The sequence below is a fragment of the Garra rufa genome, chromosome 1, assembly GCF_049309525.1.
Source record: "Garra rufa chromosome 1, GarRuf1.0, whole genome shotgun sequence".
Taxonomy (NCBI): domain Eukaryota; kingdom Metazoa; phylum Chordata; class Actinopteri; order Cypriniformes; family Cyprinidae; genus Garra; species Garra rufa.
In genome coordinates, this window is record NC_133361.1 from 18,315,293 (window position 1) to 18,330,608 (window position 15,316).

The 15,316-nt window shown below is 37.9% G+C and overlaps 1 protein-coding gene and 1 long non-coding RNA gene across 2 annotated transcripts; both read right to left on the minus strand.

Moving 5' to 3' along the window:
* Nucleotides 1-759: 759 nt before the first annotated feature.
* Nucleotides 760-2,909, minus strand: LOC141331920 (uncharacterized). Its single transcript, XR_012355281.1, has 3 exons — nt 2,658-2,909; nt 2,201-2,303; nt 760-1,249 (listed from the first exon to the last, which is right to left on the minus strand). It is a non-coding gene; the product is annotated as an uncharacterized lncRNA (long non-coding RNA).
* Nucleotides 2,910-7,226: 4,317 nt separating this feature from the next.
* On the minus strand, nt 7,227-9,655 carry LOC141343604 (nuclear factor 7, ovary-like). The gene is made up of 6 exons (XM_073848183.1): nt 9,254-9,655; nt 9,067-9,162; nt 8,291-8,521; nt 8,186-8,208; nt 7,986-8,104; nt 7,227-7,743 (listed from the first exon to the last, which is right to left on the minus strand). The coding sequence occupies exons 1-6, from the start codon at nt 9,653-9,655 to the stop codon at nt 7,247-7,249; spliced, it is 1,368 nt and encodes a 455-aa protein (XP_073704284.1). The 3' UTR covers nt 7,227-7,246.
* Between the last annotated feature and the right edge of the window lie 5,661 nt (nt 9,656-15,316).

Genomic DNA, 15,316 nt, shown 5'->3' on the forward strand with positions numbered 1-15,316 from the left:
GCTCCAAAAAATTGAATATCATGAAAAATATTTTTTTTCATTGTAACTTATTTTAAAAAGTTGAACTTTCATTTGTTCTAAATTCATTACATGTAATGTAAAACATTTCAAAAGTTTTTTTCTTTTCTTTTCTTTTTTACATTTTGATGATTAGAGCGTACAGCTCATGAAAGTCAAAATTCAAGTATCTCAAAATTCAAGAATATTAACATTTCCAAGTGGTTTGCTGGCCATGATATTACTGTGCTTTATTGGCCAGCCAACATGCTTGACCTGAACCCCATTGAGAATCTATGGGATATTTTCTTCAGCATCGATCACAGTCGATCCAACAATATACAGACAATCTGAAGGTTCAATAGTGCCTCAGCAGTGCCACAGGCTGATCACTTCCATACCACATTTCACTAATGTTATAATTTGTGCTACACTCTAAAAAGTGCTGGGTTAAAAAATAACCCAACCATAACCCAGCTGCTGGGTAACTATGGGACAGAACACGCGTTGGGTTGTTTTGACCCAAGTGCTGGGTTAAATCATTTGACCCAAAATGCTGGGTTGTTTATTTGACCCAACCAGTGGGTCAGATTAACTGTGTTGCTGGGTTAAAAACTACCTAAATATTGGGTTATTTGTTGTCTAATTGCCTTGCTACCTTTATATTTACCAATAATAATATATAAATCACAAAAGAATGTAAAATTATTATTGTTTTTCTGTAATACAGTTACACAACACAAAAAAATGCATCTGTAAATGTCAATTTAATGAGTTTTCATATTTCTTTTTAATACAGTTTTCAAATAGGTGCAGCTGTCACACATTTTGTCCAACCCTTACAGACACAAATAACGGTTTTAGTAGATCAGTTTCTTTTAAACACAAAACTGTAAACAAGGCACACTATATTCATATTCTTTATGTCAACATTGCAGCAGCAGAACACTCAAAAATGAATTATTACCAAATTAGAATCATTCCAAACATTATGCCATTAAAACTTAGCCAAACAAAGAGTCCACCAGACAATTCTTACAATTTAAAACATGTTACAAGTGGCCAAGAAAAAAACCTTTTGCCCTCAAAAACTTCACACATGAAGACTTATGTCCATCAATATGATATACTGCAAGCTGGAGAAATTCCCAGGCAACAAGTCCGCTTCAATGGCATGGCCTGGAACAATGGCGATGGTCTAGAAATGTCGTTGTCTCATCCCAAGGCTCAAATCCACCATGTTGGTCCCCACCTGTTAATTATACGGCATTTAGTCTTGCAACATAACTAACATTTTAAGTTAAGTGTATTTTATGAACATAAACATAGAGGCATGAAATAAATGCTCATTTTGCTTCTCAACTTTTCATACAGTTGTGGTCAAAATTATTAGAACACTAGTATTTTCACCAGCTAAATAAGGCTTTAAGTCAGTGATTTCTCTTTTGCTGTAGTGTGTCAGTAGGAAATATCGGTTTACATTTCCATTCATTTTGCCATTAATTGTGATAATCCAGTGACATTTTTGTTTGCACAACAGCCAGTGGTCCACACAGGATCTGATCTCATCATCATCCAGAAGAACTGTGACAGCGTCTCCAAGATGCTCCAAGAGACCTGCCTGCAAAGCTACAGTACTGTTAAGAGTTAAGCACTTGTCTAAAAATGTCATAAAATGATGCTGTCAAAAATAATGTCATAAATAAATGTTCTTTATCGGTTAACCTTGATTAACTAAATTAAATCAACATTTGGTTTGACCATCCTTTTGCGTTTAAAGCAGCTTTTGCCCTACAGTAGGTGCACTTGCACATAGTTTTTCAGGTAGCTTTGCAGGTAGGTCTCTTGAAGCATCTTGGAGACGTTGTCACAGTTCTTCTGGATTTAGTCTGTCTCAGTTTGTTCTGTTTCTTCATGTCATTCCAGACAGACTGGATGATGATGAGATCAGATCTCTGTGTGGAGGATTGGCTGTTGTGCAAACAAAAACCTCACTGGATTATCACAATTAAAGGCAAAATGAATGTTTGGAAATGTAAACTGATATTTCTTACTGACACACTACAGCAAAAGATAACAAACACTGACTTAAAATATTTTTTTAGCTGGTGAAAATACTAATGTTATAATAATTTTGGCCACCACTGTGTTTATATATATATATACACCCTTATTAGAGCAGAAAACGTAAAACAAAACTTACAGGTTGTACGTCAATGAATGGCCTCCGGGATTCCGTGGTTGTGGGTCTGAAGACCTTTTATCCAGAGTGGGCAGGACTTTGAAAGCACTTTCCCCTTTAGCATCTAAACCATAGGAATAATATGCAAACTGTGAGACATATTTTATAATCAAAACAACAAACTGAAACACTTTCATATGAAGATTTCTTCATTCCTTTAAATAATGCAAATTAATTCCCACCCTCATTCAACTACTCCAGGTTAAGTTTAGGTATGGGGTCAGATTCAGGGATGTAGAATATGCTCATGCAGAATAAGGCATCAGTTTGTGCTTCATAAGTACTAATTGACAGCCAATATACAAGCTAATAAGCAACTAGTTAAGTGTTACTGTACCATTGTATTTACCAGTTGATGTGTGTCAAATACAGTTGCATATGTTTTTTATAGATTGACATATTATAAGAAAAAGCTTACCTTAAGTCATGTCACCTTATCCCTTGCTGAGCACTCGCAAGAATTAGGTCTGCAACTGTAGCCACTTCAAAAAGTCTGCCTCTGGATATAGCTTCCTAAAGTCTTGTGAAATCTGATAAAATCTGAAAAACAAATGTGGTTCAATAAGTTTAAGGTTTATACTGGTCTCCTAGTTTGTAACGCAACACAGGCATTCACTAAAATGTCGTTCACATGCCGCGCCTAAAAACGCGTGAAAACGCAAGACGCGTCGCTTTCTCATTCTTTCCAAAACGCAGAGCCATATAAAAAGAGAGTTGCGACACTCCCATAGGCTTCCATAGGAACTGAGGAATGCGGAAGTAAAGCGTGTCATGGAGCGGTCAATAGTTCCAAACAACCAATAGCTCCTCCATTGAAGCCCATTCATTTCAGCGCTTCTCAAGCACAGTCGCAAGTATATTGAAGAAATTACTGCATTTCTTTACATTTTAACGCATCAGTTGACCTCTCGAAAAACTGGCCAATAGTGGTGTTTTATGAAGCGTGTTATAGTTAATGTTTATCGTTAAAAAATAAACAGTTAAACTGTAAATGCAGCTGGATAACGTGAGAAACACCGTAATAGCGACCACAACCAGATACTAGTTGTCATATTTTTATGTTTTTAGTCTTTCTGCAATCTTTCTCTCCCTGTAGGAGGTTGAATGAGTTTCAGTAAAGACTGCATTCAAGAAACACGATAAAAATGTATGCTGAATGCAATTCGTTGCCTTGTGTTTTTTTAAACATTATTTTCATATTTTCTATTATGTTAAAAGCCATTTTTGCTGGCCTTTTATAATATTCACTTATGTTGTATATTTGAATATCATAAAACAAGAGTAAATTACTTTTTTTTTATTTAACATTAAATCGAAACATACTGTATAAAAAAAGAGTGTTTGATCATGTCCAAATACACATGCAGATGTATTTAACCTTAAATATTACACTAACTGTAATCTAAATACTATATTAGAAAATGTTATCTTTTAAATGGCCAGGATCATTATTGCACATATTAAGTACAAAAAACCTCCTCAAAATATTTACTAAACAGAACTTAACTATATATATTACAGTTATTTAATTGAATAAAAGTTACACTTAAGGTGTTTGGTCACATTTGACTGCCAAAGAGTATGAGAACATATTAATTATGTCTCTTTATCACTCCCCAGAATAAAATGCGATTGTAAAGCGTATTCAGAGAAGTTATCAATACACAATCAATGCACATTATGTGTTAATAATTACTCGAAATTGCTGCAAATATAGTAAAACTGCTGTCTATCCTATTTAACTCCATTCAAACACATTGACAGCGCGGAGCTGTTTGGAACTATTGAGAGCTCCATGAACCACGTGACCGTGCGGCGGCGAGATCAAAGCGTGTCGCAACTCTCTTTTTATATGGCTCTGCCAAAACGCAGCTTGCTCTCACATGGCGTCTGCCGTTGCTAAGCAACCATGTCCCGTGCCTGGAAAAACGAGCTTCCATTATGAGCGTATATAGGCATCTACATCTGAAATAACAAACTTCAGTGCGCAAAAAACACGACATGTGAACGTCCGCATACACCACGAGAGATTAAGTCTAACTTTACATACTGTAGCTAAGACAACATTACATTTAAGTAATAAACAATAGTACATACCAGTCATATTGTGGTTTAACATTATTAAAGTAAGGGACATAGCGTTTTAGCTAATGCAGATAAGTTACCTCAAGGAAAAAAGCGCGAAAATGCTCAACATAAAACATATGGATCTATCGTTGGATTCGGCACGTCGCAGACATTTACTTGAAAAAATATGCCCTTAAAAGATAAATTTTTGTATGGAATTATCTAATTTTGACAAAACATTACAAAGCCATACAGTATGCAGACAGTAAAGGAACTTAACGTTACCCCCGTATTTCTGACCTACTCTTTCCATAAGGCGTTAAAATAAAGGCCATGTGTATACTGTAAGTTATACAAATAACACTACACACACACACACACACACACACACACACACACACACACACACACACACACACACACACACTTTATATAACAATAAAGCGATTGTTGAGGCAAAAAAGTACATCGCTAGGGCTAGGCTGCTTAAGTTACAACGTTCGTCATTCACGGAATAAAATGCCAACCCCGCACAGCGACATATCAAATATTGCATTAAACAGTGAAATCAGTGTGCTCTAAAACACAACTTATTAAAAATAAAGGTAAATAATGATATAATCATATTAATTTACCTTATAATCCTGCTTGCTGCGAGGTGCGTGACCGCCTGGCGAGGAGACGAGTGAAGAATCCAGAATGTTCGATGAAGTGAAAAAAATAAACAAACCGGTTGGGTCAAAATAACCCAACCCAGGTGTTCATAGTGAAAGAACCCCTTATAGTCCATTAGACCCAGCATGATCAACCCAACTGTGTGTTTACAGTGCCTCAAACAACCCAACATTTTGACCCAGCACAATTAACCCAGCAATGTGTTTACAAAAATAACCCAGCACTTTTTAGAGTGTAGGAGCAAGTAATTTGCTGTAATATGTGCTGCCGACCAAGTATTGAGTGCATAAATAAACATACTTTAAACAACTTGAACTTTTCTGTTTTGCAAATCCGTTTTTTTTTTAATTGATCTTAGGAAATATTCTAATATTTTGAGATACTGGATTTTTGACTTTCATGAGCTGTAAGCTCTAATCATTAAAATTAAAACAAAAACGCTTTAGAAATATTTTACTTTACATGTATTGAATCTAGAATATGAAAGTTTCAGTTTTTGAAATAAGTTACAAACAAAAAAAATAACTTTTTCATGATATTCTAATTTTTGGAGCTGCACCTGTAGTTAACAAGAGACAATGATGACACACAACTCAAAGTGCAATGTTACAGCAACATTCAAATGTTGTAATACAATTTGTTGTTTGGACAGGTTATGGAGTCACAGAAACTTTTGTCTGCAGACAGGACACTCCTTCATTTCCTTGATTCTCCAATATTGTTGAAGACACGCTTTACAGACACTGTGACTACATGATAAAACGACAGGAGCCTTAAAGATTTCATGACACACGGGACAAGAAAGTTCTTACACAGGTACATTTAGTGAAGCCATTTTTTACAGTTTGACCTCCAGTAATATAAACTAAACTTCCATTTTGTGAACGATGGTTGCAAAAAGGATCCCCACAAGAATCGCCCTGACTTTTCAGAAACAAACTTCTCAAAAATCCAGTTTGAAAGATTCAATTTGCTTTTTTACTGCGCTTGCTGATTTGATTGTGTCCAGAGATTCATAAAATCGTCCGTATGAAAAAAGAAGTGATAATAATGAGACTCTGTCTTCCTGGTAAGTGTTTTAAGAGGGTAGATCAGTTTTTTCTGATCATCTGTTGGAATGTTGTGTAGCAGGTCAGACAGCAGCATCAAGATTTCCTCACGTTCATGTTTTTGCGCGTTCCCTGTACTTTCATTTTAAAGAGAATCTTGAATTTAAAACCTTGCAGCCTAGACAGTGCACTAGCTCATCTGAGAAAGTAATTAGTCAGCCCATCCCAAATATCACCCTCATATGAAATGTACACCTCGTCAAAGTCTAGGTAACTAGGCTTCATTTCACAATTTTACACTATATACGTTCAAACACTGTCATCTGCTGGACACATCCAGAACACCACAACAAAACACGGATGATCAGGAAGGCGGGGTGAAAACATCCTTCACATGAGAAATATATCAGGATAAGCAAATCTCTCCTTTTTCATGATGGGATTGTATGTTTTTTTGTTTGTTTGTTTGTTTGTTTGTTTAACCGTCATCATGGAAGCTGTTTTGATTGAGTTTCACCACCAGATGCGAGTAAATCCACACCGAAGTTTCCCCTTCTCACCACACTGTAACCGAAAGCAGACTACATGTATTTTCTGTCAGTCACCTTTAGCAGCTTTCAAATTAAGCACGTTTTTAATTTTCTGTTACTTTTCTCATGCATGCAAAAGACCAATACGTATTTTACAGTTTGAAGTAAAGAAATAAAATAAGGCAGCATATCTTAGCTTTTTTTTTTTTTGTCAAAACGGTCATATATAAACCAACCCTCTTTAACCGGAAGTTGAAGCCAAAATTAGTTCTCAGTTATGATTTTTATTTAAAATATGAGACTATGTAAAATATCACTTGAGAGTCAAAGATATAACCTATGCTATGCTTTCTTTGAAGTTACTTTCATGAGTTATTCATTTTATGCAAGTTTTATATAAAGGCAAACGCATGAAAATTAAGGGTTGTGTGAATCTCCAGCACCTCCAGTAACCAATCACACATCTGTTAAAATAAGTTTAACAGATCATCACATTTTGAAACTGAGTCAAATTTTAGTGAATTTGTTCCAACAAAGACAAAATATATAGGAATTTTAAGACAACAGGAAGTTAATAAAACCACACAGGCTTGATGGGATAAATAGTAAATAACCCCGAATTTCTACAGAAAAGTGCAACATATTTGATCAATATAAAATAAGATCCAAAACTACAGGTGTAACCTTTACTGACTACTCAACGGTAAGATCCTGAGAGGGGAAAAGCTATCAAAGGACGGAAAGACAGCATCAGTGAAGGTGGTTGTGAATGTGTGTAGATGTGTGTTAGTTACAGGATCAGAAAATGACACCGTTCCTCTGTCATAGTCCAGATACACTCTCACACGCTCAAGATATTGTTTAACAAGAAAACCAGGCCGTTCATAGAGTCCATACCGATCATACTGGACATTCCAGACATCAGTGTTATAGAAATCACACCCCTTTCTTTTGTTTGATGCTGTAGTCACTCCAAGACTCCAGCAAAGACTCTCTTTAACCTCCACATCCCAGCTGTGTGTTCCTGAGTTAAAACCCTCTGAACCCAAAACACAGAAATAATCATCAAATCTCTCTGGATTATCAGGAACTGATTGTTTGTTGTCACTCCAGCTCAGACTGGTCAGATCATCAGACAGGAGGAGAAGTGCATGAGCTGTGTTTGGATCCAGAATCACAGGAGCTGATGAGACACAAACAACAGTTGCTTTTATTCTGATGTTCAAATAATCAAGTGTGAACCAAACACAGATTATAACAAATTATGAACATTGGTCCTATTGATAAAACTGATCTGATCACACATCAATATCATTCTCTTCTCTTGTTTGCAGCTCATTTTGGTTAAGAAGCTCATCTGGTTATTTACATATAATGCATCTTTTCCAAAGTATGTGTAAAAACATAGAGCTTCTGCAGACTCACTGTTTTGGACAATGTCCTGCATCTTCTTCCAGACTCTGAACGGCAGGTTGCCCAAGTAACGTGGCACATGAATCAAAGCTCCAGAAGGCGTCTGTGGATCCGGCTGTGAGATCTGGACTCTGGAAGAACATTCAGGAGTCAGAACTGCAGTGGCTTTGGCTTCAGAAACAGAGAAACCAGAGATACAAGCAAACACTCACCTTTCCATTGAGACTGGAAACCTCTGCAGAACAAACACACAATTTATCATCAACAACTCAATCAATTTATCAATCAATTAATCAATCCATGACCTGAAATCATACCTGTAGAAAGCAGACGTCATTGTCTTCCATCGTCTCCTCGGTGACTTTGATTGTGTGTGAAAGAGCTGAGATGTGTCTGTTGATCTCCTCCAGCTTCTTCTTCATCATCTGCTTCTTCTGCTCCTCTTCCTCCCTCAGTGCAGTGATTGTAGCTTTTTCTTCATCTCTGAGAAACTGATGAAGCTTCTCAAACTGCCGTTTAATCTGACGCTCTGTGTGCTCAGCTTGAGACTGAAATCAAACCACATTCATTCCAGTCATCTCAATCAACACATCAAATGTGTGGACTGTGGACACTCTCAACTGAACCTATTTGAGTTAACCTTTTGATTAAAGCCCTTCTGCTAAAATGCTCTATATTTTGTAGAAAAACCTTGTGTCTAAAATCTAAAATCTGAAAAATGGCAACTTTGAAGAAGTATAGTTAACAAGAGACAACGATTGACACACAACTCAAAGTGCAATGTTACATTAAACAATAGCAACATTCAAATGTTGCGATACAATTTGTTGTTTGGGCAGGTTATGGAGACACAGAAACATTTGTCTATGAATTAAATTTTACTTCTAATAAAAGAATAATGTAAATAAATATACAATTATGCTGGAATAAATAAATAACCTAATGTGTTATATGGGTGCGCTCTGACCTATATTTGAATAGTGCAGGGCTAAAACAGTAGCTTTTAACCAAGCATTTTTAGAGTGTACATACTAGCAAAAGTGTAAGTCTATAATAAACTGTGAGTATTTGACACTTGATTCTGTTTCCTCACCTTGATGTATTCAATTGTTTTCTCAAACTCTCCTTTTATTTTCTCTGTGTTTGTAATTTTCTCTTGTAGGGATGTCAGTGCTGTTTTTAGCTCCTCCTAGTTGGACAAAGTGAAAATGCATTGAGTTCATGAATGTTAATAGTTATTTATTGTTCTTTACACATTAAACAAGGGACATTTGTCTTACCTTATATGATGGAACAACTTCACTGATGGGTTTGAATGTATGATTGCAGTGTTTCTCTGAATCTCTGCACACTAAACACACCGGCTGTTTGTCCTCCAGACAGAAGAGTTTGAGTTTCTCACTGTGTAAACTGCAGATCTCCTCAGATCCAGATGAATGCTTCTCATTTTTCTTCTTCACGAACAACTCACACAGGTTTTTTAATGCAAGATTAACTGGAGGATGATTATTTGAGGATCTTCTCCTGCAGACAGGGCACTCCTGAGTTTCCTTGATTCTCCAGAACTGTTGAAGACACTCTTTACAGAAACTGTGACTACATGTCAAAAGAACAGGATCCTTGTAGATTTCATGACACACGGGACAAGAAAGTTCTTCTGCAGATACATTTAGTGAAGCCATTTTCACTGATTAAGCTCCAGCAATCTAAACTTTACATTCACTGTGAATGATAATATAACCACAAGAATAACAACGATCCACTGTCTGTCCAGAAACAAACTTCTTAAAAATTCCTGTTTGAAAGTATTTCCTTTTTTTTTTTTAAAAAGGAACTGATCGCTGATCGCTGATTTCTTTTTGATTATGACCAGAAATTCAGAAAAGCATCCGGATAAAAGAATGAGTGAAATAATGAGACTCTCTCTTCCTAGTAAGTGTTATCAAAGGGTGAGCCGGTTTTCGGATCATCTTTGTAAATGTTGTGCAGCAAGTCAGACAGCACAATCAAGATTTCCTAAGTTGCCATTGGTTAACAAGATTCCCTTCAAAAATGAAACTACAGTAAAACTGGCAAGCATGATACTGAAAATCTTGCAACCTCAGCGCCTCTAAAATAAGTTATTTTAGTCAACCAAATAAAATAAAATCACCCTTATGTGGAATACACACCTCGTCAAAGTGAGTCAAGGCTTTATTTCTGACTGACAATCTTACACTGCCATCTGCTGGACACCACAACAAAAGACTGATGATCCGGATCTTGTCTGGGTCTGATTAGAGGAGAAAAACATCCTCCAAATGAGAAATATATCCGAGTGATGAGCAAATATCTCTTTCTTTTTCAGGACGGTTTTTTTTATACCTTGCCTGTCATGTAATAAGCCTTTTAAAGTCCCCCTGAAATTAAAATTAAAGTTTTTTAGCTTTTAGTATGAATACATTAGCCTTAATGTTATCTATAAGCTTGTGTGCTGCAAAACAAAGACAAAATTCGCGTTTACAAGATATGGGCATTCAAAACTTACAGTCTCGTCACTTCCGCCAATATGAATCAAGGATTTGGATGATATCACCGTGCACTTCAGTTTCTCATCAAACGTTCTGTCCAATCAAATGCTCTCTAGAGTCCGTAATGTCCCGCCCCCTACAGAGACGCGAGCAGATCATATGCGCTCGCATGTGCGATCAAGCATGTATTAAACTACACAGCCTCAGCATGGTTATCACTATTTTGTTTTAGCAAGAGTGTCATATTGAATCTGTGGGGTAATTTATTAGTCTGTAGCTTTCATAAGATTACAAATGCGGCTTTACTGAGCTCAACGGCTCTGGCCCGAGCGGATATTAATGGAACGCTATTGGCTATTCAAAATAAGTCTCCGACCATGCTCCCACCACAGTTGACATTAGTTTTCCACGAGATACAACTCCACGCTCACGATGGAGGTTCAGCTCGCACTTGTTGTCAGATAATACATTCAAAGATTTTGTTGCGACTCAAATTCGTTCTTACATAGAGTTTAATGACACCCCTGATGTCAGCAGTAACATTCTGTGGGAAGCGCTTAAAGCTACTATTCGTGGACAGGTGATATCTTATATTTCCCAAATGAGAAGGGCTGAGCAGGCTAGGCTGGTGGAAATTGCAGAGGAACTTTTAAAGCTTGATGGAACCTACTCCACCTCCCCATCCCCCACCCTCTATAAGAAACGGTTACTGCTACATTCGGAACATGACCTGTTAATGACACGCGTAGTGGAGAGACAGCTGCGACAATCGAAACAAAACTTTTTTGAGCAGGGAGATAAGGCTGGAAGATTGTTGGCACAGCAGGCCCGCGCAGCTAGCGCTTCTAGATTGATTTCTCAAATTAAGCAACCTGATGGTAGCCTTGCTTCTGATCCAGCAGTTATCAATAAGTGTTTTTCTGATTTCTATACCACACTGTACACTTCTGAATGCAACCCAATTACTGCAGCGACCCCCAACCCTTTAGACCGGTTAACATATCCTCAAATTGAAGTAAATATCGCCAGAGAATTGGGCAGACCCATCTCGTTGTTGGAGGTGCACGAAGCAATCAATTCTATGCAAAACAGGAAATCTCCTGGTCCCGACGGTTTTACAGTCGAGTTCTTTAAGGCGTACTCGATGTTACTAGCCCCCATCCTGGTGAGAATGTTCAACGATTCCTTTACTGAAGGCAGACTGCCAACGACCCTGTATGAGGCATCTATTTCACTGCTTCTGAAGAAAGATAGAGATCCTACCTCCTGTGGTAGCTATAGACCTGTCTCACTTTTAAACATAGATTATAAGATTCTGGCTAAGGTTCTCGCCCTCCGCCTCCAAAGTGTGATGTCATCAATAATCTCCTTAGACCAGACAGGCTTCACATTGGGGAGACACCCATTCTTTAACACCAGAAGGCTATTGAACATTATATACTCACCCGCATCAAACACTCCTGAAATCGTAGTGGCGCTTGATGCAGAGAAAGCTTTTGACCGGGTGGAGTGGGGATTTCTATTTTTTATTTTAGAGAAATTTGGCTTTGATTCTAATTTTATTTCTTGGGTTAAACTTCTGTATGCCTTTCACCTTTGTTGTTCAATATAGCCATCGAGCCACTAGCCATCTGGCTTAGAAACCAGAATGAGTTTGAAGGCATTTCTCGTTTCGGTCTAGTTCACAAACTCTCTTTATATGCTGATGACCTTCTCTTATTTATTTCAAACCCCACATCCTCCCTCCCCCCAATTTTGTCAACTCTGGATCAGTTTGGGCACCTATCAGGGTATAAATTAAACATTCAGAAAAGCGAGCTATTTTTTGTTAATAATTTGGCGAGATCTCTCCCACAATCCGTGTTTCCTTTCAAAATAGCTGAAGAGGGATTCAAGTATTTGGGGGTGTTTATTACCAGCTCCTTCAGGGAACTCTTTCAGAAGAATTTTCAGCCCTTATTAGATAAATGCAAGTCGGACTTGTCCAGATGGGCTGCCCTCCCCCTGTCTCTTGCAGGCCGAGTTAATCTCATTAAGATGGTAGTTCTTCCGAAATTTTTGTATCTTTTTCAACACATTCCAATTTGTCTTAATAAATCCTTTTTTGTTAATCTCGACCAACAATTTAATACTTTTATTTGGCATAATAAACCAGCCCGTATTAAGAAAAACATTCTTCAACTTCCCAAACCTGAAGGTGGGCTAGCTTTGCCAAATTTTCGCCACTATTTTTGGGCCTGCAACATTAATAAACTTCTATATTGGCTCCATGGTGAAGGTGCAGACACCTGTCCACCCTGGGCTCACACTGAGATCTCATCTTCTTCTTGCTCTCTACATTCTACGATATGTTCACAGCTCCCCATAAGTGCCCATAATGTCTCACCTAATCCGGTCGTCACCAATACAATTAAAATTTGGATCCAGTTCAGAAAGCAGCACGGTTTCCATAGGGCTTCGATTCTTTCCCCGGTTTTGAATAATTATGCATTTCTCCCTTCCCGCTCTGACCCTACATTCCGCATATGGTCGGATAAGGGCCTCAGAACACTTAAGGACCTGTATGAAGAGGGTGTTTTCACGTCCTTTGCATCTATGTCAGATAGATACAACCTGCCTAATAGCCATTTTTTTCGGTATCTTCAAATGAGACACTTTATCCAAAAGCAGTTCCCACATTTCCCAAACCGCCCCCCTGAAGCTGAAATAGACCAACTGCTGTCTCTCGACCTGCAACAAAAGCGACTGATATCTGTCATTTATAATAAGATTGCACTTTTGAGACCAGCCCCCACTATATCGCCTAAAAACGTATGGGAAAAGGATTTGGGGGTAGACATTACTGATGTTCAGTGGAGAGACATTTTAAAACTAACCCATTCTTCGTCGATTTGCGCCAGGCACGGTCTATTACAGTGGAAGGTGCTTCACAGAGCCCATTTCACTAACGCTAAATTGGCAAAGATATATCCAAGTCACAGTGATGCCTGTAACCGCTGTAAACAGTCCCCAGCCGACCATGTGCACATGTTCTGGTCGTGCCCGAGGTTGACCAACTTTTGGTCTAATATATTCCAAACTCTCAAACAGGCTCTCAACACAAATTTAGAACCAAACCCCCTGACTGCTCTTTTTGGTCTTCCTCGGCCTAAAAATCTCCCTGTTCCTACACAGCGTGTCATGGCCTTTACCACCTTGATAGCCAGGCGTGCCATTCTACTTAAATGGAAGCATGTTTCCCCACCGACTCATAACAGTTGGATACGTGAGATTTTACAATGTCTAAAGTTAGAGAAGTTGAGGTTTTCACAGAAGGGATCTCTGACAGCATTCCATAAAACTTGGGACCCATTGCTGGATTATATTAGTAACAGTCTTAATGTTACTCCTGATGATGCCGAGGACGCTTCTTAACTGTTGGAAAGAGAGAGTACCCCCCCCCCCCCTTTTTATTTTTTTATTTCTATTTATTTATTCTCTTCTATTCTCCTTTGATATTTGTTTATATTTGTATATATACTTATATTTGATGTTTCTTCTTTGATACATTTGATACTTTACCCCCCCCTTTTTTTTTTTTTTTTTTTTCTTTTTTTTTTGTCTTATCTGTACTAAATTTATTTGTGTAATAATTGAGTCGTTTACTGTGACTACATCTGACATGGGTTGTTGGAAGGGATAGTGGGATTCATTTTGGGGCTCTCTTTTTGTTTTGTTCTTTTTTTGGTACTTCACTCTAATGCAGACGCTCTAACACAATGTGAAACTGATGTACTGTTCTGTACTGTCTGCAAAAACTCAATAAAGAAATTGGGAAAAAAAAAAAAAAAAAAGTGGGCGGGGCTTAGCAATATGTTTTTGTTTCAGTTAAAGGTACGTCACCACACAGAATAACGCTGCGTGTTTCAAGGCACTTCAGTGGACCTTTAAGTTTTGAGTCAGTTTTACAACTTCACCAGCAGATGTCAGTAAAGCCACACATCAACAAAATGCAGCCGAAAGTTGACGAAGTTACATATTTTAACCCTAAATTTATTTTTATCCTGCACATTAAAGGTAGAAATGTCTATTTAGCTTTTTTTCTTCTTTCTTTTGTAGTCAAAATGTGCCTTTCAAAAATAAACCAACCTCTTTAACCGGAACAGTAACAGTACCTACATAACATGACTATGTAACTGAATATCACAAGAGTGTCAACGATATCCCATTTTTTTTCTTTGACTTTTTTGAGCTAGTCCTTTTATATAAAGGCAAACGATTGGAATCATGGCCAGTGTGGATGTGAGGGGACAGGTCTCCAGCACCTCCAGCATCTGTTTGTAGATGTTTTATTACAGTTTCTTCACGCTGCGGTTTATTGTCCAGTATGGTCTATAAGTCTCAGTGTAACGGCATGTGTGTTTCCTAAGGGCCGGATTCATGGAGATCGATGCCGTTTCCGCCTCTCTTAGGTAAATGGTTGCCTAGGAGACGGACAGGTGCTTTCCATCTTACATTCCTGAGGGGGAAGCAGGAAGACAAATACTCTCCTCCATTCTCGCATCACCCTGGAAACACCGGAACACAACCGACCGGACATCCAACTCGACCATCATAATATATTACGTGCTCCGACACGCAGAAGCGATGTCTGATTCATGAACAAACTGATTCTTTTCAATGAACCAGTTAAATCGGTTCTCAAATCGCATCAAACGATTCATTCACGAATTGGAATGATCCAATTGCAGCTGTTCTCGATTCGACAACTCACTGATTCAAATGACCCGTTTAGAGCGAGTCTCTAGTGAACTGAATTTACAAGAACGAACCGGAAGATCTTCTCAAGAACAT